This window comes from Pseudophryne corroboree, chromosome 5 (assembly GCF_028390025.1).
Source record: "Pseudophryne corroboree isolate aPseCor3 chromosome 5, aPseCor3.hap2, whole genome shotgun sequence".
NCBI classification, from domain to species: Eukaryota; Metazoa; Chordata; class Amphibia; order Anura; family Myobatrachidae; genus Pseudophryne; species Pseudophryne corroboree.
The window spans coordinates 270887857-270914347 of record NC_086448.1 but is presented as its reverse complement, the minus strand read 5'-3'; the positions used below and the strand labels follow the sequence as shown (position 1 = coordinate 270914347).

At 48.1% G+C, this 26491-nt stretch overlaps 1 protein-coding gene across 5 annotated transcripts in view; it reads right to left on the bottom strand.

The window, feature by feature from the left end:
- Window positions 1–26491, bottom strand: part of TOPAZ1 (testis and ovary specific TOPAZ 1) — a 627583-nt gene that overhangs the window by 154736 nt on the left and 446356 nt on the right. For all 5 annotated transcript variants that reach the window (XM_063922327.1, XM_063922324.1, XM_063922325.1 and 2 more), the window contains exons 12-14: window positions 23746–23920; window positions 4835–4935; window positions 4311–4476 (exon numbers count right to left, since the gene is read on the bottom strand). In XM_063922327.1, coding sequence (XP_063778397.1) covers window positions 4311–4476; window positions 4835–4935; window positions 23746–23920 — 442 coding nt within the window. The remainder of the gene's footprint in view (window positions 1–4310; window positions 4477–4834; window positions 4936–23745; window positions 23921–26491) is intronic.

Below are 26491 nucleotides of genomic sequence, written 5' to 3'. Positions count from 1 at the left end.
GGGAATGCTCCTAATGAAGACAGGACCCACTAGCCCTTTGGGGAGACAGAGGGAGAGTTTGCCAGCACACACCAAAAGCGCTATATATATATCAGGGATAGCCTTATAATAAGTGCTCCCTTATAGCTGCTTTGTTATATCAAAATATCGCCATAAATGTGCCCCCCCCTCTCTGTTTTACCCTGTTTCTGTAGTGCAGTGCAGGGGAGAGACTTGGGAGCCGTCCTGACCAGCGGAGCTGTGAGAGGAAATGGCGCCGTGTGCTGAGGAGATAGGCCCCGCCCCTTTTCCGGCGGGCTCGTCTCCCGCTATTTAGAAAAATTAGGCAGGGGTTAAATATCTCCATATAGCCTCTAGGGCTATATGTGAGGTATTTTTAGCCTTTATAGGTACTCATTTGCCTCCCAGGGCGCCCCCCTCCCAGCGCCCTGCACCCTCAGTGACTGCCGTGTGAAGTGTGCTGAGAGGAAAATGGCGCACAGCTGCAGTGCTGTGCGCTACCTTTAGAAGACTGCAGGAGTCTTCAGCCGCCGATTCTGGACCTCTTCTGACTTCAGCATCTGCAAGGGGGCCGGCGGCGCGGCTCCGGTGACCATCCAGGCTGTACCTGTGATCGTCCCTCTGGAGCTTGATGTCCAGTAGCCAAGAAGCCAATCCATCCTGCACGCAGGTGAGTTGACTCCTTCTCCCCTCTGTCCCTCGTTGCAGTGATCCTGTTGCCAGCAGGAATCACTGTAAAATAAAAAACCTAGCTAAACTTTTTCTAAGCAGCTCTTTAGGAGAGCCACCTAGATTGCACCCTTCTCGGCCGGGCACAAAAATCTAACTGGAGTCTGGAGGAGGGTCATAGGGGGAGGAGCCAGTGCACACCACCTGATCGGAAAAAGCTTTACTTTTTGTGCCCTGTCTCCTGCGGAGCCGCTATTCCCCATGGTCCTTTCAGGAACCCCAGCATCCACTAGGACGATAGAGAAATAGGTTTTCATTTGCCTCCCAGGGCGCCCCCCTCCCAGCGCCCTGCACCCTCAGTGACTGCCGTGTGAAGTGTGCTGAGAGGAAAATGGCGCACAGCTGCAGTGCTGTGCGCTACCTTTAGAAGACTGAGGAGTCTTCTGCCGCCGATTCTGGACCTCTTCTTATTTCAGCATCTGCAAGGGGGCCGGCGGCAAGGCTCCGGTGACCATCCAGGCTGTACCTGTGATCGTCCCTCTGGAGCTGATGTCCAGTAGCCAAGAAGCCAATCCATCCTGCACGCAGGTGAGTTCACTTCTTCTCCCCTAAGTCCCTCGTTGCAGTGATCCTGTTGCCAGCAGGACTCACTGTAAAATAAAAAACCTAAGCTAAACTTTTCTAAGCAGCTCTTTAGGAGAGCCACCTAGATTGCACCCTTCTCGGCCGGGCACAAAAATCTAACTGGCTTGGAGGAGGGTCATAGGGGGAGGAGCCAGTGCACACCACCTGATCGGAAAGCTTTACTTTTGTGCCCTGTCTCCTGCGGAGCCGCTATTCCCCATGGTCCTTTCAGGAACCCCAGCATCCACTAGGACGATAGAGAAATTATCAATGTAAATCAAATTTATTAACCCATGGAGGTCTGGATTTGGAGTCACACAAAATTAAAGTGGAAAAACACACTACAGGCTGATCCAACTTTGATGTAATGTCCTTAAAACAAGTCAAAATGAGGCTCAGTAGTGTGTGTGGCCTCCACGTGCCTGTATGACCTCCCTACAATGCCTGGGCATGCTCCTGATGAGGTGGCGGATGTTCTCCTGAGGGATCTCCTCCCAGACCTGGACTAAAGCATCCGCCAACTCCTGGACAGTCTGTGGTGCAACGTGGCGTTGGTGGATGGAGCGAGACATGATGTCCCAGATGTGCTCAATTGGGTTCAGGTCTGGGGAACGGGCGGGCCAGTCCATAGCATCAATGCCTTTGTCTTGCAGGAACTGCTGACACACTCCAGCCACATGAGGTCTAGCATTGTCTTGCATTAGGAGGAACCCAGGGCCAACCACACCAGCATATGGTCTCACAAGGGGTCTGAGGATCTCATCTCGGTACCTAATGGCAGTCAGGCTACCTGTGGCGAGCACATGGAGGGCTGTGCGGCCCCCCAAAGAAATGCCACCCCACACCATTACTGACTCACTGCCAAACCGGTCATGCTGGAGGATGTTGCAGGCAGCAGAACGTACTCCTTGGCGTCTCCAGACTCTGTCACATCTGTCACATGTGCTCAATGAGAACCTGCTTTCATCTGTGAAGAGCACAGGGCGCCAGTGGCGAATTTGCCAATCTTGGTGTTCTCTGGCAAATGCCAAATGTCCTGCACGGTGTTGGGCTGTAAGCACAACCCCCACCTGTGGACATCGGGCCTGATACCACCCTCATGGAGTCTGTTTCTGATCGTTTGAGTAGACACATGCACATTTGTGGCTTGCTGGAGGTCATTTTGCAGGGCTCTGGCAGGGCTCCTCCTGTTCCTCCTTGCACAAAGGCGGAGCCAGCGGTCCTGCTGCTGGGTTGTTGCCCTCCTACGGCCTCCTCCACGTCTCCTGATGTACTGGCCTGTCTCCTGGTAGCGCCTCCATGCTCTGGACACTACGCTGACAGACACAGCAAACCTTCTTGCCACAGCTCGCATTGATGTGCCATCCTAGATAAGCTGCACTACCTGAGCCACTTGTGTGGGTTGTAGGGAGGTCATACAGGCACGTGGAGGCCACACACACTACAGAGCCTCATTTTGATTTGTTTTAAGGACATTACATCAAAGTTGGACCAGCATGTAGTGTGTTTTTCCACTTTAATTTTGAGGGCGACTCCAAATCCAGACCTCCATGGGTTAATAAATTTGATTTCCATTGATAATTTTTGTGTGATTTTATTGTCAGCACATTCAACTATGTAAAGAACAAAGTAGTTAATAAGAATATTTCATTCATTCAGATCTAGGATGTGTTATTTTAGTGTTTAGTGTTTTTTAGTGTTTTTTTGAGCAGTGTATATATATATATATATATGTAAATAAATATATATATATATATATATAGAGAGAGAGAGAGAGAGAGAGAGAGAGAGAGAGAGAGTAGAACATGGGTAGGTGAAGGGCTGCAAGTGGGAGACAGGGGGAGGCGAGAGGCTGCTGGTGGGACACAGGGGGAAGCGAGAGGCTGCTGGTGGGACACAGGGGGAAGAGAGAGGCTGCTGGTGGGACACAAGGGGAAGCGAGAGGCTGCTGGTGGGACACAGGGGGAAGCGAGAGGCTGCTGGTGGGACACAAGGGGAAGCGAGAGGCTGCTGGTGGGACACAAGGGGAAGCGAGAGGCTGCTGGTGGGACACAAGGGGAAGCGAGAGGCTGCTGGTGGGACACAAGGGGAAGCGAGAGGCTGCTCGTGGGACACAAGGGGAAGGGGCCCCACAATTTCTGATGGCAGCCCTGCCTGTTGAAAATGCACATCACCAAAATATGAAAATTAGTTTTAGTGGTTTGACAAAGAATGCTCTATTGTTTATCATCATTCCAAATATATTTAACCTTTCATAACTGGAGGTAAGACTTCATTTTACATTTGTAGTTTGACAATTTCACCTGGCATCATTTCTTATTACATCTGGTCATTATAGATAAAGCCAGACAAAACTGCACATTTCCAAGATCCATCCTACAGTAGCTTGGATGGGGGTGTAGGAGAAAAATTGCCAACCCACCATTTAAACATTGTGCAATAGGATGTGGGTCTATGATTGGCAATTGAGGAAGAGGTTAATTTCATAATATGGAAGAGGTTAATTTCTTAATATGCCAAGAATACTGAATGCCCATGCGAGACATAAAAATATTTTAAAAGTAAAACTAGTAAGTACCACATCATCTAGTGAAAGTTAACAATTTTAAATTATTTTAAATTTGACACGGTTCTGGATTTCCTGCATAACTATACACTTTTTACATACATGTGGGGGTAGTGTCTCACTAACTTAGATTTTTCGGGTGGTATTAAGTTTGCCGGCCATTGGGATCCCGGTGCCGGAATCCTGACACCCGGCATACGGAAACCTTTTCTCCCTCTTGGAGGTCCATAACCCCCCTGGAGGGTGCCCGCAGCGTGGCAAGTGCAGCGAGACCGCAAGGGGCACATTTGCGCTCGCCCGGCTGTCTGTATGCCGGCGGTCGGGGTTCCGGTGCCGGTATGCTGGCCACCGGCATATCATACTACACCCAGATTTTTCTAAGCTATACATTTATAAATACTAAATCTGTAAATTTAGATTTTCAAAGTAAATTTAACTGCATATGTTTCACCTTTCAGTACTTTACACGCAGTAATTAGGTTTCCACACATGAGGAATATCTCCACAGCAATATTAACCACATGACATCGTGATGCAACACTTTCTTGAACAGCAAGCCCTTTCAAGACTGTGTAGTTGATCTGCAGCTCCTTTAATTTGCACAACACTCTTCTTCCCTAACAAAAGAATAGAAATAAACTGATATATTTATGGCATTTTACATTTTTATAAATAAAAAATAAAAAATCATAGTTAGATACAAGTTTAAGATTTTAGCAATTTTCTAAATATATATTTTTGGTCAACAGTAATAAACCAATGCAAATTTAGCACATGCTTATTAAGGGTCTTTCAAGATTACTGTTGCTAATGTTAAGGATGTATTAAAGATAAACTTATGGTCTTTGTGTTTAAGGATCTGAATTGTAAACCAGCATGAGTGGTTTAAGTATAACATATAACAAGTAAACCTAAAATATACTATACATAGCGAAAATATCTATTGAACATAAAGTTACTAAACTGCGCAATTACCTTTTGCCACAGTTCTTTGCGGTGATAATAGAACATGACAGAAATTCCGATTCTTCCCAGAATGTTTTTGAGTATGTCATTAAGCGGAGGATTTTTGATTACTGCAAAGATAAGTCATAATAGAGAATTACTGCATAATAACAACACAACTGGATACCGACTAAAGCTAGCTAATCTTTACGGGGGGAATCCTATCTTCAGAAGGGATGCAGTCAGAATCCCGACGCTCACAATACCAGCAGTGGGGGTTAGAGTTAGACTGCGAGAGGGGAGGGTTAGGCTGCAGGACAGGTGGGCTAAAGCTAGTCATAGAATACTTACGAAAATTAAAGCGTGTACCTAGCTTTAAAATAAACAATTCCTCTGGTTTCACAAATTACACTGAAATATATGCTTAGTCAACTGTATTACAGCTTATACTTGCACAATTGGAATTTTAATTGCGATCAGGGTAAACCACTACTACCTTTTTGAAATTTACGCGTCTTACTTTCTCCAAGGTCAAAAAAGCAAGAATTACTACCTAACAAAGGCTTGTAGAATTGACACAACCAGGGCCGGATTCAGACTGGTGGGGGCCCAGGGTCAATAAATTTGTGGTTCCACCACTAGTACTAGTGATGGCAATTCATGAGCGCGTACGCACACCGCATTCTTACCTGGACACTGCAGCATGGACAGGGACAGTGCGCCACCATACCACCAGCAAATGCAGCCAGCTCGCAGATCACTGTCTTGTGGGATTTCTCTAACGTCCTAGTGGATGCTGGGGACTCCGTCAGGACCATGGGGATTAGCGGCTCCGCAGGAGACAGGGCACAAAAATAAAGCTTTAGGATCAGGTGGTGTGCACTGGCTCCTCCCCCTATGACCCTCCTCCAAGCCTCAGTTAGGTTTTTGTGCCCGTCCGAGCAGGGTGCAATCTAGGTGGCTCTCCTAAAGAGCTGCTTAGAAAAAGTTTTTTAGGTTTTTTATTTTCAGTGAGTCCTGCTGGCAACAGGCTCACTGCATCGAGGGACTTAGGGGAGAGAAGTGAACTCACCTGCGTGCAGGATGGATTGGCTTCTTAGGCTACTGGACACCATTAGCTCCAGAGGGAGTCGGAACACAGGTCTCACCCTGGGGTTCGTCCCGGAGCCGCGCCGCCGACCCCCCTTGCAGATGCCGAAGATGGAAGAGGTCCAGAAGCAGGCGGCAGTAGACTTTTCAGTCTTCCTGAGGTAGCGCACAGCACTGCAGCTGTGCGCCATTGTTGTCAGCACACTTCACACAGCGGTCACGGAGGGTGCAGGGCGTTGGGGGGGCGCCCTGGGCAGCAATGTATAATACCTTTTTATGGCTAAAAATACATCACATATAGCCCTTGAGGCTATATGGATGTATTTAACCCCTGCCAGATCTCACAGACTCCGGAGAAGAGCCCGCCGAAATAGGGGGCGGGGCTTATTCTCCTCAGCACACAGCGCCATTTTCCTGCTCAGCTCCGCTGTGAGGAAGGCTCCCAGGACTCTCCCCTGCACTGCACTACAGAAACAGGGTATAAACAGAGAGGGGGGGCACTTTTTTTTGGCGATATTACTATATTTAAGCTGCTATAAGGATACAACACTTATATAGGGTTGTTCCCATATATATTATAGCGCTTGGGTGTGTGCTGGCAAACTCTCCCTCTGTCTCCCCAAAGGGCTAGTGGGGTCCTGTCTTCAATAGAGCATTCCCTGTGTGTCTGCTGTGTGTCGGTACGTGTGTGTCGACATGTATGAGGACGATGTTGGTGTGGAGGCAGAGCAATTGCCGGTAATGGTGATGTCACCCCCTAGGGAGTCGACACCGGAATGGATGGCTTTGTTTATGGAATTACGTGATAATGTCAGCACATTACAAAAATCAGTTGACGACATGAGACGGCCGTCAAACCAGTTGGTACCTGCCCAGGCGTCTCAGACACCGTCAGGGGCTGTAAAACGCCCTTTACCTCAGTCAGTCGATACAGACCCAGACACGGACACTGAATCTAGTGTCGACGGTGAAGAAACAAACGTATTTTCCAGTAGGGCCACACGTTATATGATCACGGCAATGAAGGAGACTTTGCATATCTCTGATACTACAAGTACCACAAAAAGGGGTATTATGTGGGGGGTGAAAAAACTACCTGCAGTTTTTCCTGAATCAGAGGAATTGAATGATGTATGTGATGAAGCGTGGGTTAACCCAGATAGAAAAGGGCTAATTTCTAAAAAGTTATTGGCATTATACCCTTTCCCGCCAGAGGTTAGGGCGCGCTGGGAAACACCCCCTAAGGTGGATAAGGCGCTCACACGCTTATCAAAACAAGTGGCGTTACCGTCTCCTGATACGGCCGCCCTCAAGGATCCAGCTGATAGGAGGCTGGAAACTACTCTAAAAAGTATATACACACATACTGGTGTTATACTGCGACCAGCCATCGCCTCAGCCTGGATGTGCAGTGCTGGAGTGGTCTGGTCGGATTCCCTGACTGAAAATATTGATACCCTGGATAGGGACAGTATTTTACAGACTTTAGAGCAATTAAAGGATGCTTTTCTTTATATGCGAGATGCTCAGAGGGATATTTGCACTCTGGCATCGAGAGTAAGTGCGATGTCCATATCTGCCAGAAGAAGTTTATGGACACGACAGTGGTCAGGTGATGCGGATTCCAAACGGCATATGGAAGTATTGCCGTATAAAGGGGAGGAATTATTTGGCGTCGGTCTATCGGATTTGGTGGCCACGGCAACTGCCGGGAAATCCACCTTTTTACCTCAGACCCCCTCCCAACAGAAAAAGACACCGTCTTTTCAGCCGCAGTCCTTTCGGTCCTATAAGAACAAGCGGGCAAAAGGACAGTCATATCTGCCCCGAGGCAGAGGAAAGGGTAAGAGAGGGCAGCAAGCAGCTCCTTCCCAGGAACAGAAGCCCTCCGCGGGTTCTACAAAGCCCTCAGCATGACGCTGGGGCTTTACAAGCGGACTCAGGAGCGGTGGGGGGTCGACTCAAGAATTTCAGCGCGCAGTGGGCTTGCTCACAGGTGGACCCCTGGATCCTGCAGGTAGTATCTCAGGGTTACAGGTTGGAATTCGAGAAGTCTCCCCCTCGCCGGTTCCTAAAGTCTGCTTTGCCAACGTCTCCCTCAGACAGGGCGACGGTATTGGAAGCCATTCACAAGCTGTTTTCTCAGCAGGTGATAGTCAAGGTACCCCTCCTACAACAGGGAAAGGGGTATTACTCCACGCTATTTGTGGTACCGAAGCCGGACGGCTCGGTAAGACCTATTCTAAATCTGAAATCTTTGAACCTGTACATACAAAAATTCAAGTTCAAGATGGAATCACTCAGAGCAGTGATAGCGAATCTGGAAGAAGGGGACTTTATGGTGTCCCTGGACATAAAAGATGCTTACCTGCATGTCCCAATTTGCCCTTCACATCAAGGGTACCTCAGGTTCGTGGTGCAAAACTGTCATTATCAGTTTCAGACGCTGCCGTTTGGATTGTCCACGGCACCTCGGGTCTTTACCAAGGTAATGGCCGAAATGATGATTCTTCTGCGAAGAAGAGGCGTATTAATTATCCCTTACTTGGACGATCTCCTGATAAGGGCAAGGTCCAGAGAACAGCTGGAGGACGGAGTAGCACTAACCCAAGTAGTGCTGCAACAACACGGGTGGATTCTGAATTTCCCAAAATCTCAGTTGACCCCGACAACACGTCTGCTGTTCCTGGGAATGATTCTGGACACGGTTCAGAAAAAGGTGTTTCTTCCGGAGGAGAAAGCCAAGGAGTTATCCGAACTTGTCAGGAACCTCCTAAAACCAGGAAAAGTGTCTGTGCATCAATGCACAAGAGTCCTGGGAAAGATGGTGGCTTCTTACGAAGCAATCCCATTCGGCAGATTCCACGCACAAACTTTTCAGTGGGATCTGCTGGACAAATGGTCCGGATCGCATCTGCAGATGCATCAGCGGATAACCTTATCGCCACGGACAAGGGTGTCTCTTCTGTGGTGGTTGCAGAGTGCTCATCTGTTAGAAGGCCGCAGATTCGGCATACAGGACTGGGTCCTGGTGACCACGGATGCCAGTCTGAGAGGCTGGGGAGCGGTCACACAGGGAAGGAACTTCCAGGGAGTATGGTCAAGCCTGGAGATGTCTCTTCACATAAATATACTGGAGCTAAGAGCGATTTACAATGCTCTAAGCCTGGCAAAACCCCTGCTTCAGGGTCAGCCGGTGTTGATCCAGTCGGACAACATCACGGCAGTCGCCCACGTAAACAGACAGGGCGGCACAAGAAGCAGGAGAGCAATGGCAGAAGCTGCAAGGATTCTTCGCTGGGCGGAAGATCATGTGATAGCACTGTCAGCAGTGTTCATTCCGGGAGTGGACAACTGGGAAGCAGACTTCCTCAGCAGACACGATCTACACCCGGGAGAGTGGGGACTTCATCCAGAAGTCTTCCACATGATTGTGAACCGTTGGGAAAAACCAAAGGTGGATATGATGGCGTCTCGCCTCAACAAAAAACTGGACAGGTATTGCGCCAGGTCAAGAGACCCTCAGGCAATAGCTGTGGACGCTCTGGTAACACCGTGGGTGTTCCAGTCAGTGTATGTGTTTCCTCCTCTGCCTCTCATACCCAAAGTACTGAGAATTATACGGCAAAGGGGAGTAAGAACGATACTCGTGGCTCCGGATTGGCCAAGAAGAACTTGGTACCCGGAACTTCAGGAGATGCTCACGGAAAATCCGTGGCCTCTACCTCTAAGACGGGACCTGATTCAGCAGGGACCGTGTCTATTCCAAGACTTACCGCGGCTGCGTTTGACGGCGTGGCGGTTGAACGCCGAATTCTAAAGGAAAAAGGCATTCCGGAAGAGGTCATTCCTACACTGGTTAAAGCCAGGAAGGAGGTGACTGAACAACATTATCACCGCATTTGGAGAAAATATGTTGCGTGGTGTGAGGCCAGGAAGGCCCCCACGGAGGAATTTCAATTGGGTCGATTCCTACATTTCCTGCAAACAGGATTGTCTATGGGCCTCAAGTTGGGGTCCATTAAGGTTCAAATTTCGGCCCTGTCGATTTTCTTCCAGAAAGAATTGGCTTCAGTTCCTGAAGTCCAGACTTTTGTAAAAGGAGTACTACATATACAGCCCCCGGTTGTGCCCCCAGTGGCTCCGTGGGACCTAAATGTAGTTTTGGATTTTCTCAAATCCCATTGGTTTGAGCCACTCAAATCGGCGGATTTGAAATATCTTACATGGAAAGTAACCATGCTACTGGCCCTGGCTTCAGCCAGGAGAGTGTCAGAATTGGCGGCTTTATCGTATAAAAGCCCATATCTGATTTTCCATTCGGACAGGGCAGAACTGCGGACGCGTCCTCATTTTCTGCCTAAGGTGGTGTCAGCGTTTCACCTGAACTAGCCTATTGTGGTGCCTGCGGCTACTAGCGATTTGGAGGATTCCAAGTTGCTGGACGTTGTCAGGGCATTGAAAATATATATTTCAAGGACGGCTGGAGTCAGAAAATCTGACTCGCTGTTTATACTGTATGCACCCAACAAGCTGGGTGCTCCTGCTTCTAAGCAGACGATTGCTCGTTGGATTTGTAGCACAATTCAACTTGCACATTCTGTGGCAGGCCTGCCACAGCCTAAATCTGTCAAGGCCCATTCCACAAGGAAGGTGGGCTCATCCTGGGCGGCTGCCCGAGGGGTCTCGGCATTACAACTCTGCCGAGCAGCTACGTGGTCGGGGGCGAACACGTTTGTAAAATTCTACAAATTTGATACCCTGGCTAAAGAGGACCTGGAGTTCTCTCATTCGGTGCTGCAGAGTCATCCGCACTCTCCCGCCCGTTTGGGAGCTTTGGTATAATCCCCATGGTCCTGACGGAGTCCCCAGCATCCACTAGGACGTTAGAGAAAATAAGATTTTACTTACCGATAAATCTATTTCTCGTAGTCCGTAGTGGATGCTGGGCGCCCATCCCAAGTGCGGATTGTCTGCAATACTTGTACATAGTTATTGTTACAAAAAAATCGGGTTGTTCTTGTTGTGAGCCGTCTGTTCAGAGGCTCCTACGTTGTCATACTGTTAACTGGGTTCAGATCACAAGTTGTACGGTGTGATTGGTGTGGCTGGTATGAGTCTTACCCGGGATTCAAAATCCTTCCTTATTGTGTACGCTCGTCCGGGCACAGTATCCTAACTGAGGCTTGGAGGAGGGTCATAGGGGGAGGAGCCAGTGCACACCACCTGATCCTAAAGCTTTATTTTTGTGCCCTGTCTCCTGCGGAGCCGCTAATCCCCATGGTCCTGACGGAGTCCCCAGCATCCACTACGGACTACGAGAAATAGATTTATCGGTAAGTAAAATCTTATTTTTACATCCCTATCCTGTGAGACTCCCTCTATAATTATGACATCCTCCGCGGACAAATAGCTGAGCCGCCGGAGGGGACTCCTTTAGAGTGTGCTGTCTGACTGACTTCACACAGCACTGTGTGGGGGTTCCCTGGGACAACCTTAATCCGGCCCTGTCCACAAAGGTTCCTGAACCAAACATCTTGATTTTAGCAGCCTAACCACTGTATTCTGGACATCGCAGTTTTATCTACTGCACTACAGACTTAGCCAGCCAGACACACCGCATGCATATGAGGGATCCAATCTTGGGCGTTGTGACTCTTCACTTTGACCCTGGCAATCTGTGCATAGATGTGGTAACTATAGCCTACAGCTGGATAATTTTATTCTGATCATCTACAGGGAGTGCTGTATCAGTAACTGAGCAAATAAGCTGGTTCTGGATGTTAATCTATTGAGGAACAACCATCCAATAACATTTCTGCTCACATGGAGATATGAACGGAGTTTTATAGACTTTAGGTTTTGGGCTTTTATGGCTTTTTTGAGAGCATATGCTATGTAACCATTTTAAATTTGTGATATTAAATAGGTTTTTTTTATCCATTCCATCCGTTCTAATTTATGCACTAACTTCCCTTATAAGGTAATATTGAGTTCTGCTTTTTAGATTTATTGTTGTGTATTTTGTATCATAGGGACTGACTATCCCATTTAATAGCTGCAATGGAAAAACTACCCTGGCCGCACCTGAATAGAGGCATACTTCGTATCACTCTAATCACATGAATATCAAACAAGACTAACTTTGTCTATTTGCCATATCCTTAGCAAGTATGGAAGGAACATGCCTCTACTTGGCTATTTTTCACAGTCACCTACCACAGCCAATAGAGATGGAAAGTACATTTTTTTTTAGCTGCTATAAAGTTTATATAACAAAAAAAAATAAAAATAAATGCTCACACCCTACCTAACTCATTCCATTACCAGCATTAGGCTATCCTACCTCCCTACTGTGTACAACCAGCTCTAGTGCCAACAGCAGCAGAGCTTTTCTCTGTACCACTGGTGGCAGTGGATATGGAGGCAATGGTAAATATAAACCATACTTTTTATGTATTTATTTTTTTACAGGTGAACCACAAGTGCCAGCATGTCCAGGCATCAAGAGCCCGCTTACACCCGTATCAAAATATTAACCAAATCACAGGACACCACCTCTAAAAAAAATAAAAATGTATTAATAAAAAAAAAAAAAAAAATCACTTCTAGCCTAATGCTAAAAAATATCACTCGGTCAATGACAGCTCACATGAATCAATAATGCCAGTCTACGGTGGTGCTCAACTGACCCCTGCTGTGCTGCTTTGCAAAAACTGTCACAAACATTACTGTATCCATGCGCTTGGACACAGTGCATTTCCAAAATTATAGCACATGCCTTCAGAAACTGTTACACATCACATTAGAAATTTTGTGTACTGGATATTTAACCTCTGCGACTGTTTACTGTCTGTAAAGGATTAGCCGCCAGCCAGGGCTTGCTAAAATGCTGTTTCCATCCACTGCTATTGAACACCTCTACTGTGGAGCACTGGCCACCTAGCGGTGAACCTGTGGAATGGCATGGACCCTTCTGAGTCTTAACATGCCTACCCCTGGTTTTGGCACAAGTTCTACATGCAGCGCCAAGGACACCTGTTTGTAGCAACTTGAACAACAGTATATGAGGACACATCTGTTACAGGACGCAACATTTTAGCAAGTCTACATGACCGCTGAGTAGTAGGGTCATCAAATCTTATGTACATGGATACTATATGGAGATTTGAAAATAGAAATGCAAATAGGAGGGAACCAGTCATGTGGATTCAGCTAATATTTTACTGCATTATCATAAAACACTAGCAACAAGTAGCATCTCCTCCGCAAGAATATTAGACAGATTACATTATAACGAAGCCAACCGTGACAAAAAAAAATAATAATATCTTACAAAAAGGACTAAGGGTGCATACACACGGTGAGATTCGGACTTATCCGATTCTCACCGTGCGACAGGGGGCCGGGTCGGCACTTAGCCAGTATCGCAAGCACATAATGAGTGTGCTTACGATGCTGGCTATGTGCGATGTCAATCCTGACTATCTCTTCTATAGAGATAGTCAGGATTGACTTGCCTGCACAGCCTATTTTTTCGTCCGATGCCGACCGCGCGGGGCCGCGCATCGGCATCGGATCGGGATCGCAAGGTGACTGTCACCTTGCGATCTGCACTATCTTTTCTTCCGATTCTGACTATATAGTCAGAATCGGAAGAAAATATCTTACCGTGTGTACACACCTTAACAGTCAATTGACAAGAGATCAACCCTATTTATCTCTATAAATATCAGTGCTGAGTGACAAAATATGTTGGTCCCAGTGACCCTTCACTTTCAAAACTTGGGGTCTGGACAGGCAAAAGCTGAGACAGTGCTGGAGGCAGATGGAAGCTTGGGCAGTGCTGGGGGCAGGTAGCAGGGAGGGATAGATGGGGCAATGGCAGGGAAAGGTAAGGGCAGAGAGCAGTTGGAGCACTGCTGTGAGTAGGTAATAGATGGGGTTGAGGGGCATAAAGGAATGCAACAATTGGGGTAAAGAGGGATTGGATAGATAACAGCTGGGGCAGTACTCAGCGCAAGGAGGGGGTTAGGGCCGGGCAGAACTGGGGGCAGTGCTGAGAGTAGGGAGGGGTTAAGGGCAGACAGTACTGGGGCAGTGCTTTGGGTAGGGAAGTGATAAGTGTAGATAGCTGCTGGGGCAGTACTGCGGGGTAGGGAGGGGGTAAGGGTAGATAGCTGCTGGGGGCAAGAAGGGGATAAGTTAAGATAGATGCTGAGGCGCTGTTTGTGGCAGTGCTGGTGGTAAGGTAGATAACAGCTGGGGCAGCACTGGGGGGCAAGGAGTGGAACTGGGCAGACAGCACTGGGGTCAGTGATGAGGGTAGGGAGGCGGTAAGGGTATATAGCTACTGGGGCAGTACTGGGGGTAGGATAGATAGCTGAGGCAATACAGGGGACAAGGAGTAGGATGAGGTAGGCAGCACTGGGGGTAGGAAGGAGGGCAGGCAGTAGTGGGTGCAGTGCTTTGGGTAGAGAGGGGGTAAGGGTAGATAGCTGCTGGGCAGTACTGAGGGCAAATAAGGGGGCTGGTTAAAATTAGAGATGTGCGGCGGGCACTTTTCGTGTTTTGGTTTTGGATCCCCGCTTGTGTTTAGGATCTGGATTGGTTTTGCCAAAACCACACTTTTGGGTTTGGGTTTTGGATGATTTAAAAAAACCCCATAAAAACAGCTAAAATCACAGAATTTGGGGCTAATTTTGATCCTACGGTATTATTAACCTCAATAACATTAGTTTTTACTCATTTCCAGTCTATTTTGAACACCTTACACCTCACAATATTGTTTTTAGGCCAGGTGGTTGCACAGAGGTAGCTGGATGACTAAGCTAACCGACACAAGTGGGCGGCACAAACACCTGGCCCATCTAGGAGTGGCACTGCAGTGTCAGACAGGATGGCAGTTTTAAAAACTAGGCCCCAAAGAGCACATAATGCAAAGAAAAAAATAAGATTTTAAACCTACTGGTAAATCTATTTCTCTTAGTCCGTAGAGGATGCTGGGGACTCCATAAGGACCATGGGGTATAGACGGGCTCCGCAGGAGATAGGGCACCTAAAAAGAACTTTGACTATGGGTGTGCACTGGCTCCTCCCTCTATGCCCCTCCTCCAGACCTCAGTTAGAGAACTGTGCCCAGAGGAGATGGACAATACAAGGCAGGATTTAGCAATCCAAGGGCAAGATTCATACCAGCCCACACCAATCATACCATGTAACCTGGAACATACATAACCAGTTAACAGTATGAACAAAAACAACAGTAACGGTCCAATACCGATGTCAACTGTAACATAACCCTTAAGTAAGCAACAACTATATACAAGTCTTGCAGAGTTTCCGCACTGGGACGGGCGCCCAGCATCCTCTACGGACTAGGAGAAACAGATTTACCGGTAGGTTTAAAATCTTATTTTCTCCTACGTCCTAGAGGATGCTGGGGACTCCGTAAGGACCATGGGGTTTATACCAAAGCATCCAATCGGGCGGGAGAGTGCGTATGACTCTTCAGCACCGACTGAGCAAACGCTAGGTCCTTATCAGCCAGGGTATCAAACTTGTGTTTGACCCCGACCAAGTCGCCGCTCGGCAAAGTTGTAATGCCGAGACGCCTCGGGCAGCCGCCCAAGAAGAGCTCACACCTTCCTAATGGAATGGGCCTTAACCGAATTTGGTACCGGCAATCCAGCCGTAGAGTGAGCCTGCTGAATCGTATTACAGATCCAGCGAGCAATAGTCTGCTTCGAAGCAGGAGCGCCAATCTTATTGGCCGCATGCAGGACAAACAGAGCCTCTGTTTTCCTAATTCTAGCCGTCCTGGCTACATAAATTTTTAAGGCCCTGACTACGTCCAGGGATCTGGAATCCTCCAGGTCACTTGTAGCCACAGGCACCACAATAGGTTGATTCATATGGAACGAAGAAACCACTTTAGGCAAAAATTGCGGACGTGTCCTCAATTCAGCTCGATCCACATGAACAATCAAGTAGGGGCTCTTGTGTGACAAAGCCGCCAATTCTGACACTCGCCTTGCTGATGCTAAGGCCAACAACATGACCACCTTCCAGGTAAGAAATTTCAACTCAACCTTGTTAAGTGGTTCAAACCAGTGTGATTTTAGGAACTGCAACACCACGTTCAGGTCCCATGGTGCCACTGGAGGCACAAAAGGGCGCTGGATGTGCAGCACTCCCTTTACAAACGTCTGGACTTCTGGAAGAGAAGCCAATTCCTTCTGAAAGAAAATCGAGAGGGCCGAAATCTGTACCTTAACAGAGCCTAATTTCAGGCCCATATCCACTCCTGTCTGTAGAAAGTGGAGAAGACGACCCAGATGAAAATCTTCCGTAGGTGCATTCTTAGTCTCACACCAAGACACATACTTTCGCCAGATACGGTGATAATGGCCCTCATTCCGAGTTGTTCGCTCGTTCTTTTCCTTCGCATCGGTGCGATTTTCCGCTAACTGCGCATGCGCAATGTTCGCACTGCGGCTGCGCCAAGTAAATTTGCTAAGAAGTGTGGTATTTTACTCACGGCATTACGAGGTTTTTTCTTCGTTCTGGTGATCGTAATGTGATTGACAGGAAGTGGGTGTTTCTGGGCGGAAACTGGCCGTTTTATGGGAGTGTGTGAAAAAACGCTGCCGTTTCTGGGAAAAACGCGGGAGTGGCTGGAGAAACGGGGGAGTGTCTGGGCGAACACTGGGTGTGTTTGTGACGTCAAACCAGGAACGACAAGCACTGAACTGATCGCACTGGAAGAGTAAGTCTCGAGCTACTCAGAAACTGCAAAGTAAAATCTTTTCGCAATATTGCGAATACTTCGTTCGCAATTCAGCTAAGCTAAGATTCACTCCCAGAGGGTGGCGGCTTAGCGTGTGCACTGCTGCGAAAATCGGCTAGCGAGCGAACAACTCGGAATGAGGGCCAATGTTTTATCAGCACCTCCTTCCTAGCCTTTATTAAAGTAGGGATGACCTCTTCCGGAATCCCCTTTTTCGCTAGGATTCGGCGTTCAACCGCCATGCTGTCAAACGTAACCGCGGTAAGTCTTGAAATACACAGGGCCCCTGCTGCAACAGGTCTTCCCTCAGAGGAAGAGGCCAGGGATCTCCTGTGAGCATCTCTTGTAGATCCGAGTACCAGGCCCTTCGAGGCCAGTCTGGGACAACGAGTATCGTCCGTACTCTTCTTCGTCTTATGATCCTCAACACTTTTGTGATGAGAGGAAGAGGAGGAAACACGTAGACCGATTTGAACACCCACGGCGTTACCAGAGCGTCTACTGCTACTGTCTGAGGGTCCCGAGACCTGGCGCAATACCTCCGAAGTTTTTTGTTGAGGCGTGACGCCATCATGTCTATTTGAGGAGTTCCCCAAAGACGTGTTACGTCTGCAAAGACCTCTTGCTGAAGACCCCACTCTCCTGGATGGAGATCGTGTCTGCTGAGGAAGTCTGCTTCCCAGTTGTCCATTCCCGGAATGAAGACAGCCGACAGAGCGCTTACATGATTTTACGCCCAGCGAAGGATCCTTGTGGCTTCCGCCATCGCGACTCTGCTTCTTGTCCCGCCTTGGCGGTTCACATGAGCCACTGCTGTGACATTGTCTGATTGAATCAGAACCGGTAGGTTTCGAAGAAAACTCTCCGCTTGTCGAAGGCCGTTGTAAATGGCCCTAAGTTCCAACACATTGATGTGTAGACAAGACTCCTGGTCTGACCAAAGACCCTGAAAAGTTTTTTCCCTGTGTGACCGCTCCCCAACCTCGGAGGCTCGCGTCCGTGGTAACCAGGATCCAATCCTGAATTCCGAACCTGCGACCCTCCAGGAGGTGAGCACTTTGCAACCACCACAGGAGGGACACTCTGGTCCCTGGGGACAGAGTTATTTTCCGATGTAAGTGCAGATGGGACCCGGACCACTTGTCCAGAAGGTCTCATTGAAAAGTCCTTGCATGGAACCTACCGAAGGGAATGGCCTCGTAGGCCGCCACCATTTCCCCCAGAACTCGAGTGCATTGGTGAACGGACACCCTTTTCGGTTTTAGCAGGTCTCTGACCATGTTCTGGATGTCTTGGGCTTTCTCTATTGGGAGGAAGACCTTCATTTGTTCCGTATCATACCTAGGAACGGTAGTCGAGTTATCGGAATCAACTGTGACTTCGGTAGATTTAGGATCCAACCGTGTTGCTGGAGAACTCTCAGAGAGAGCGCCACACTGCTCAGCAATTTCTCCCTTGATCTCGCTTTTATCAGGAGATCGTCCAAGTATGGGATAATTGTGACACCCTTCTTGCGCAGGACCACCATCATTTCCGCCATTATCTTGGTGAAAATCCTCGGGGCCGTGGAGAGTCCAAACGGCAACGTCTGAAATTGGTAATGACAATCCTGTACAGCGAATCTCAGGTATTCCTGATGGGGGGCATATATGGGGACATGAAGGTACGCATCCTTTATGTCCAGAGACACCATAAACTCCCCCTCCTCCATGTTGGCTATTATCGCTCTGAGAGATTCCATTTTGAATTTGAATCTTTTTATGTACAGGTTTAGGGATTTCAGATTTAAAATAGGTCTGACCGAAGCGTCCGGTTTCGGGACCACAAATAGGGTTGAGTAGTAACCTCTTCCCTGCTGGTGCAGGGGAACCTTGATTATCACTTGCTGTATACACAGCGTCTGAATTGCAGCTAACACTATATCCCTTTCCGATGTGGAAGCTTGTAGAGCCGATTTGAAAAATCGGCGCGGGGGCACCTCCTCGAATTCCAATTTGTAACCCTGGGAAACTATTTCCAACACCCAGGGGTTCAGGTCCGAACTGACCCAGGCCTGACTGAAAAGTCTAAGACGTGCCCCCACCGTTGCGGACTCCCTCAGGGGAGCCCCAGCATCATGCTGTGGGTTTTGGAGCAGTCGGGGAGGATTTTTGTTCCTGGGCACCTGCCGAAGCAGGTGCTCTCTTGCCTCTGCCCTTACCTCTGGCAAGGAGAGAGGATCCCCGACCTCATTTGGACTTGTGCGACCTAAAGGACTGCATCTGATAGGGTGTTACTTTCTTTTGCTGTTGGGGAATATATGGTAAAAAATTTGATTTACCTGCTGTAGCTGTGGAAACCAGGTCCGTCAGCTCATCCCCAAACAATACATCACCCTATATAGGGTAGTACTTCCATATGTTTTTTGGAATCCGCATCACCCGTCCATTGGCGAGTCCATAAGGATCTTCTCACTGAGACAGACATGGCATTGGCCCTAGAAGCTAGCAATCCAATGTCCCTTTGAGCATCCCTCATAAATAAGACTGCGTCTTTAATATGGGCTAGAGTTAGGAATATAGTATCCTTATCCCTATTATCAAATTGATCTGTCAGCTCATCTGTCCAAGCTGCAATTGCGCTACACACCCATGCCGACGCAATTGTCGGTCTTAGCACAGCACCCGTATGAGAATAAATACACTTTAAGGTAGTTTCTTGCCTGCGATCTGCAGGGTCCTTAAAGGCCGCTGTGTCAGGAGAAGGTAGCGCCACTTTCTTGGACAAGCGCGTCAGGGCCTTGTCCACAGTGGGGGATGATTCCCAAATCTCCCTGTCCTGCTTAGGGAAGGGGTATGCCATATAAATTCTTTTGGGGATCTTATCCGGAGTCTCCCAAGCTTTTCCAAAGAATTCATTTAATTCATGAGATGTGGGAAAGTTAATAATCTGTTTCTTTTCCTTAAACATGTGTACCCTTGTGTCGGGGACCGAGGGTTCATCCACAATATGCAACACATCCCTTATTACCACAATCATACACTGAATGGTTTTAGTCACCCTAGGGTGCAATTTTACTTCGTCATAGTCGACACTGGAATCAGAATCCGTGTCGGTAGTAGTGTCTTGTGTTAAGGGACGCTTTTGAGACCCCGACGGGCCCTGTGAGTCGGTCCAATCCGAGGATTGACCCCCTGATGTCCCCCCTAATTCAGCCTTATCAAGCCTTTTATGTAAAGATGCTACACTTGCATTCAACATATGCCACAAGTCCATCCAATCTGGAGTCGGCACAACCGACGGGGACACACCACTCATTTGCTCCACCTCCTCCTTGGAGAAGCCTTCCGCCTCAGACATGTCGACACACACGTACCGACACCCCACACACACAGGGATTAACCTATAAGGGGACAAAACCCCAACCAGGCCCTAAGGAGAGACAGAGAGAGAGTATGCCAGCACACACCAGCGCTTAAAAACACTGGAAAATTATGTCCAGATAGCGCTTTTCTATATAATAATATGCCAATTCCCACTCACTGCGTCGCTAATGTGCCCCCCTCCTCTTTTTTCCAGCCTGTGAAGTTCAGCAGGGGAGAGACCAGGGAGCCAGCGTTTTCCTCATGCAGCGTCTGTGGAGAAAATGGCGCTGGTTAGTGCTGAGGATCAAGCCCCGCCCACCCGACGGCGGGCTTCGGTCCCAGTGATCTTTCAATAAAAATGGCGGGGGAACATAGATTTACTGCCTCCGCAGCCTAATCCAACTATATTTGCCCCAAATGTGAGGTTTATTGCTGCCCAGGGCGCCCCCTCCCTGCGCCCTGCACCATTCAGTGCTGCTCTGTGTGTGTGTGACTGGGAGCAATGGCCTTACCTCATGAAGATCTGATGTCTTCTGCCTACTCTATCCGGCTTCTATCTTCGGCATCTGTGAGGAGGACGGCGGCGCGGCACCAGGACGAACCCCAGGTGAGACCTGTGTTCCGACTCCCTCTGGAGCTAATGGTGTCCAGTAGCCTTAGAAGCAGTGCCCAACTTCACAAGCCAGCTCTGCTTCTCTCTCCTCGGTCCCACGATGCAGGGAGCCTGTTGCCAACAGGACTCCCTGAAAATAAAAAACCTAACAAAATTCTTCTTTAACATAAAACTCTGGAGAGCTCTCTGCAGTGCACCCATTCTCCTCTGGGCACAAGATCTAACTGAGGTCTGGAGGAGGGGCATAGAGGGAGGAGCCAGTGCACACCCATAGTCAAAGTTCTTTTTGGGTGCCCTATCTACTGCGGAGCCCATCTATACCCCATGGTCCTTGCGGAGTCCCCAGCATCCTCTAGGACGTAAGAGAAACAAGAGGTGCAAGATGGAATTGTCCTTGGGCCCTCCCACCCACCCTTATGTTGTATAAACAGGACATGCATACTTTAACAAACCAATCATTTCAGCGACAGGGTCTGCCACACAACTGTGGCTGAAATGACTGCTTTGTTTGGGCCCCCACCAAAAAAGAAGCAAATAATCTCTCCTTGCACAAACTGGCTCTACAGTGGCAAGATGTCGTCCTCATCCTCAGATTCCTCCCCTTCAGTGTTTACATCCTGACAGAGAAATAATATTCAAACAAACCCACATCATTTAAATACAGTGGACTGCTTACGCTATTACCCAAAGTTTCTAAACTTGGACAGTGACTTACGATGAATGTGCTGCAGGTGACGTATAAGGGAGGATGTTCCTAGGTGGTTAACGTCCTTACCCCCTACTTAGTATGGATTGACAAAGGCAACAGATGGCTTGATACCTGTTGTCCGGATTTGTGGAGAAATAATTCCATACTGACGAGGTGGCTTGTTTGGTATATTGCTCAGGCATGACAATGGGCTTTTTCATCCCATGGCCAACAACTGTCTCCACTGGCGCCTTATTCAAACAAACCACTTCACCATCAGAATCCTCATCATCAACTTCCTCCGCAGCGCCAGCTACACCCATATTCTCCTTATCCTGGTGTACTTCTACAGTGATATCCTCAATCTCAATATCAGCAACTGGACTGGCGGTGCGCTTACCAGCACTTGCAGGGGTCATGCAAATGGTGGTAGGAGCCTCCTCTTCCCATACAGTGTTGTGAAGGTCTGGCCTAGACATCGCAACCGCAGACAGTGCCAGCACGCCTGTATTTTCACAACACCCCTGTAATTTTACAGCATACAAGACAGGGCCAGTGTACATTGATTTTCACTGAACCCCTGAATTTTTATAGCATACAGGGCCAGTGTAATATTATTTGAACAGCAACAACTCTATATTTTACAGCATACAGCAGTGTGCTTTTAATTTTTAACAACTGCACCCCTGAATTTTTATAGCATAAACAGCCAGTGTAATGTTATTAAGACATCAGCACCCCTATATTTGACAGCATACAGGAGCAGTGTGCTTTTAATTTGTAAGAACTGCACCTCTGAATTTTTATAGCAGACAGGGCCAGTGTAATGTTATTAAGACATCAGCACCCCTATATTTAACAGCATACAGGAGCAGTGTTTTTATTTTTTAACAACTGCACCCCTGAATTTTTATAGCAGTTGCGGCCAGTGTTATGTTATTAAGACACCAGCACCGCTATATTTGCACCCCCATATTTGACAGCATACAGGAGCAGTGTGCTTTTAATTTGTAGGAACTGCACCCCTGAATTTTTATAGCAGACCGGGCCAGTGTAATGTTATTAAGATATCAGCACCCCTATATTTTACAGTGCCCCTGCCCCCTGTACAACACAGTGACAGCCAGGACAGCAACACCCATGTACAGCTGCAGCACATGAAACACCAGTGACAGCACCCCTAACACAGCACAGGTACACCACAGTGACTGCAGCAAACCCCGACAGAGCACACACTAACCCCACCCGACGCCACCACCCACAGAGAGACAGAGGTCTGTCTCCCTCACTCTCCAAATCCGGAGTGAAAATGGCGGCGACGCGCGGCTGTTTGTATGGGATCCAAATCCCGTGAGATTCCGACAGCGGGATGATGACGTTTTGCCTCATTCTAGTTTCTCGAGTCTGGCGGGAAGTCCCGAGCTGGAAATGGAACCGGACCCGCTCATCTCTAGTTAAAATAGATGTGATGTACTGCTTGGTGCAGTGCTGGGGGTAGGATAGATAGCAGCTGAGGCAGTATCGGGGGCAAGGAGTTGGTTATGGGTAGGCAGTGCTGGGGTAGGGATGAGGGTGTTAAGAGTAAAGAGCTGCTGTGGTAGTACTAAGAATAGGGTAGGTAGATGACGGGCAGTAGTTACCTCCTACCTCCAGCTGAGAGTCCCCTGGTAGGGTCACTTTAGCTGCAGCTCCAGCTTGCTCCTCAGCACCTGGGTAAAGCTGGCTGAAGAAGTTGTGGATGGAGCACAGGCTACTAGAGTGGCCTGGCACCACGGACATGATGGAGGAAACAATGTTGCTGCATACGGGAAAGTTGCAGGGTAGTTGATGGAGAAGGGGTGTAAAACCTTGTGAGAGGTGGAGCTGGATTCTGAAAAGGATGCCCAATGCAGAGCATGGACAGCTATTGTAGATTCAAATTTCAGAGCGATGGCAGTGCGATAAAAGCTGGCAAACAGGGACGAAGGTCTCAGGCAAGAATTAGTTATGGAGGTGCTGCCAGCTGCGATCGACAGGGGAGACGCTGCTGGAGGTGTTTGGCTGGGGAGAAACTGAGGATTGTGTTATTGGCTGTGGTGCACACTTCAGCGAGTCACAGCAAGTCCTACAGGACCTATTTATACTTCAGAACAGAGTCTCTCACTGCCTCTGGCGCATAAAATAAGTGCTGTAGCGTGTATTTGCGATCACTGACTATATCTATCTATAGATGTGTCCTCACATAGCCTTGCTGTAATGCGATGCTGCGGTGTAGAGGGCTATGGGAACTTCTTATGCGTACACACTCTGTATGTCGTGCTACTTATGTATCGCAGTCCTGCTACAGAAAGCAGTAAAGCTGTAGAGGGAGACATCTGTATAAATATAATATCTCTCTATATACACAGTATATAGCTCTGAACATTAAAGAATACTCACTGGTGTCTGCAAATTCACAGTAAGGAACTTCTGATCTTTCTTCATCTGAATTTTTCATAAGTGCTTCAGCTACACATCTTGAGAATTTCTTAAGATCAGTTATATTTTCACATCCTCTACAGACGTGAAGGTATAAATTCCCTAGTTTCATCCAGTTACTGTTAAGTTTACAATGCTGTAAAGAAAATAAAAAATAGACATTTAAATTAATGTTTCCTTCCCCCGTTTGTAAGCCAATAAGATTATAATGTTCCCAACAGGAAGTGTGTTGATCTGGTGAGGTACACTGACAGATAGACCGAGCATAGAACGTGCCACATAGTACAGTGTAAAGCTGGGTAAACACCTATACAATCATCAGCTCGTTCTCCCGATATCAGGTAAACGGTTTGTATAGGTGCGTATGCAGTGCCGTTGCAAGATCATCAGCCTATAAACGGCATATAACACTCCTGCAACAGCCGAAACCGGGAGGTCATATTTTATGTGCTACACAGCTGACTCCCTGATCCCCATAGAGGAGCCGCTCCCCCCACTGCTACCCCCGCCCTTACCAGAGGTTACGGCTAGATACATACCGCTCGGCCGATTGGGAGAGTTTAACCCGATCAGCTGGAGATCACAAAGGTGTGTACCCAGCTTTAGATGTTATGCTTTTGTCACAGTGAAGCTCTAAGATTGTAATATCCAACAAAGTTCATGTATCCAATTTGTTGGATTACTCCATGTGTTAACAGCACAGTACTTCCGAGTTTGAAACTTCTATGCTACCTGTCACTCTTGTCACAGTATAGAAGGCAGAATAATTGTAATCAGATTAGGATACACCCCTCCACCATTCCACACTGCCATTTTGCTTGCTGTCACTTAATGTTTAACATAAAAAAAATAAGAATTTACTTACCGATAATTCTATTTCTCGTAGTCCGTAGTGGATGCTGGGAACTCCGTAAGGACCATGGGGAATAGCGGCTCCGCAGGAGACTGGGCACATCTAAAGAAAGCTTTAGGACTATCTGGTGTGCACTGGCTCCTCCCCCTATGACCCTCCTCCAAGCCTCAGTTAGGATACTGTGCCCGGACGAGCGTACACAATAAGGAAGGATTTTGAATCCCGGGTAAGACTCATACCAGCCACACCAATCACACCGTACAACTTGTGATATGAAACCCAGTTAACAGCATGATAACAGAGGACCCTCTGAATAGATGGCTCACAACAAGAACCCGATTAGTTAACAATAACTATGTACAAGTATTGCAGACAATCCGCACTTGGGATGGGCGCCCAGCATCCACTACGGACTACGAGAAATAGAATTATCGGTAAGTAAATTCTTATTTTCTCTGACGTCCTACTGGATGCTGGGAACTCCGTAGGACCATGGGGATTATACCAAAGCTCCCAAACGGGCGGGAGAGTGCGGATGACTCTGCAGCACCGAATGAGAGAACTCCAGGTCCTCCTCAGCCAGGGTATCAATTCGTAGAATTTTGCAAACGTGATTGCCCCTGACCAAGTAGCTGCTCGGCAAAGTTGTAAAGCCGAGACCCCTCGGGCAGCCGCCCAAGATGAGCCCACCGTCCTTGTGGAATGGGCTTTTATTGATTTAGGCTGCGGTAATCCTACCGCAGAATGCGCCAGCTGAATAGTGCTACAAAACCAGCGCACAATAGACTGCCTAGAAGCAGGAGCACCCAGCTTGTTGGGTGCCATCAGGATAAACAGCGAGTCAGTTTTCCTGACTCCAGCCGTCCTGGAAAAATAAAATTTACAGGGCTCTGACTACGTCCAGCAACTTGGAATCCTCCAAGTCCCCAGTAGCCGCAGGCACCACAATAGGTTGGTTCGAGTGAAAACCTGAGACCACCTTCGGGAGAAACTGAGGACGAGTCCTCAACTCTGCCCTATCCATACAGAAAATCAGATAAGGCCTTTTACATGACAAAGCCGCCAATTCTGACACACGCCTGGCCAAGGCCAAGGCCAACAGCATGACCACTTTCCACGCGAGATACTTTAGCACCATGGTTTTAAGTGGCTCAACCAATGCGACATTAGGAAATCCAACACCACGTTGAGATCCAAAAAGTGCCACAGGAGGCACAAAAGGAGGCTGAATATGTAGTACTCCTTTAACCAAAGTCTGAACTTCAGGCAGTGAAGCCAGTTTTATTCTGGAAGAAAATCGACAGAGCCGAAATCTGGACCTTGATGGACCCCAATTTGAGGCCCAAACGTCACCCCTGCTTGCAGGAAGTGCAGGAATCGACATAGTTGAAATTCCTCCGTCGGGGCCTTCATGGCCTCCCACCAAGCAACAAATTTTCGCCAAGCGCGGCGATAATGTCTTGCGGTGACATCCTTCCTGGCTATGATCAGGGTAGGGATGACTTCCTTCGGAATACCCTTTTCCTTTAGGATCTGGTGTTCTACCGCCATGCCATCAAACGCAGCCGCGGTAAGTCTTGGAACAGACAGGGTCCCTGCTGCAGCAGGCCTTGTCTGAGCGGCAGAGGCCAAGGGTCCTCTGCCAGCATCTCTTGAAGTTCCGGGTACCAAGCTCTTCATGGCCAATCCGGAACCCCGAGTATGGTTTTCACTCCTCGCCTTCTTATTATTCTCAGTACCTTGGGTATGAGAGGTAGAGGAGGAGACACATAAAACCGACTGGTACACCCACGGTGTCACTAGAGCGTCCCCAGCGATCGCCTGAGGGTCCCTTGACCTGGCGCAATATCTTTT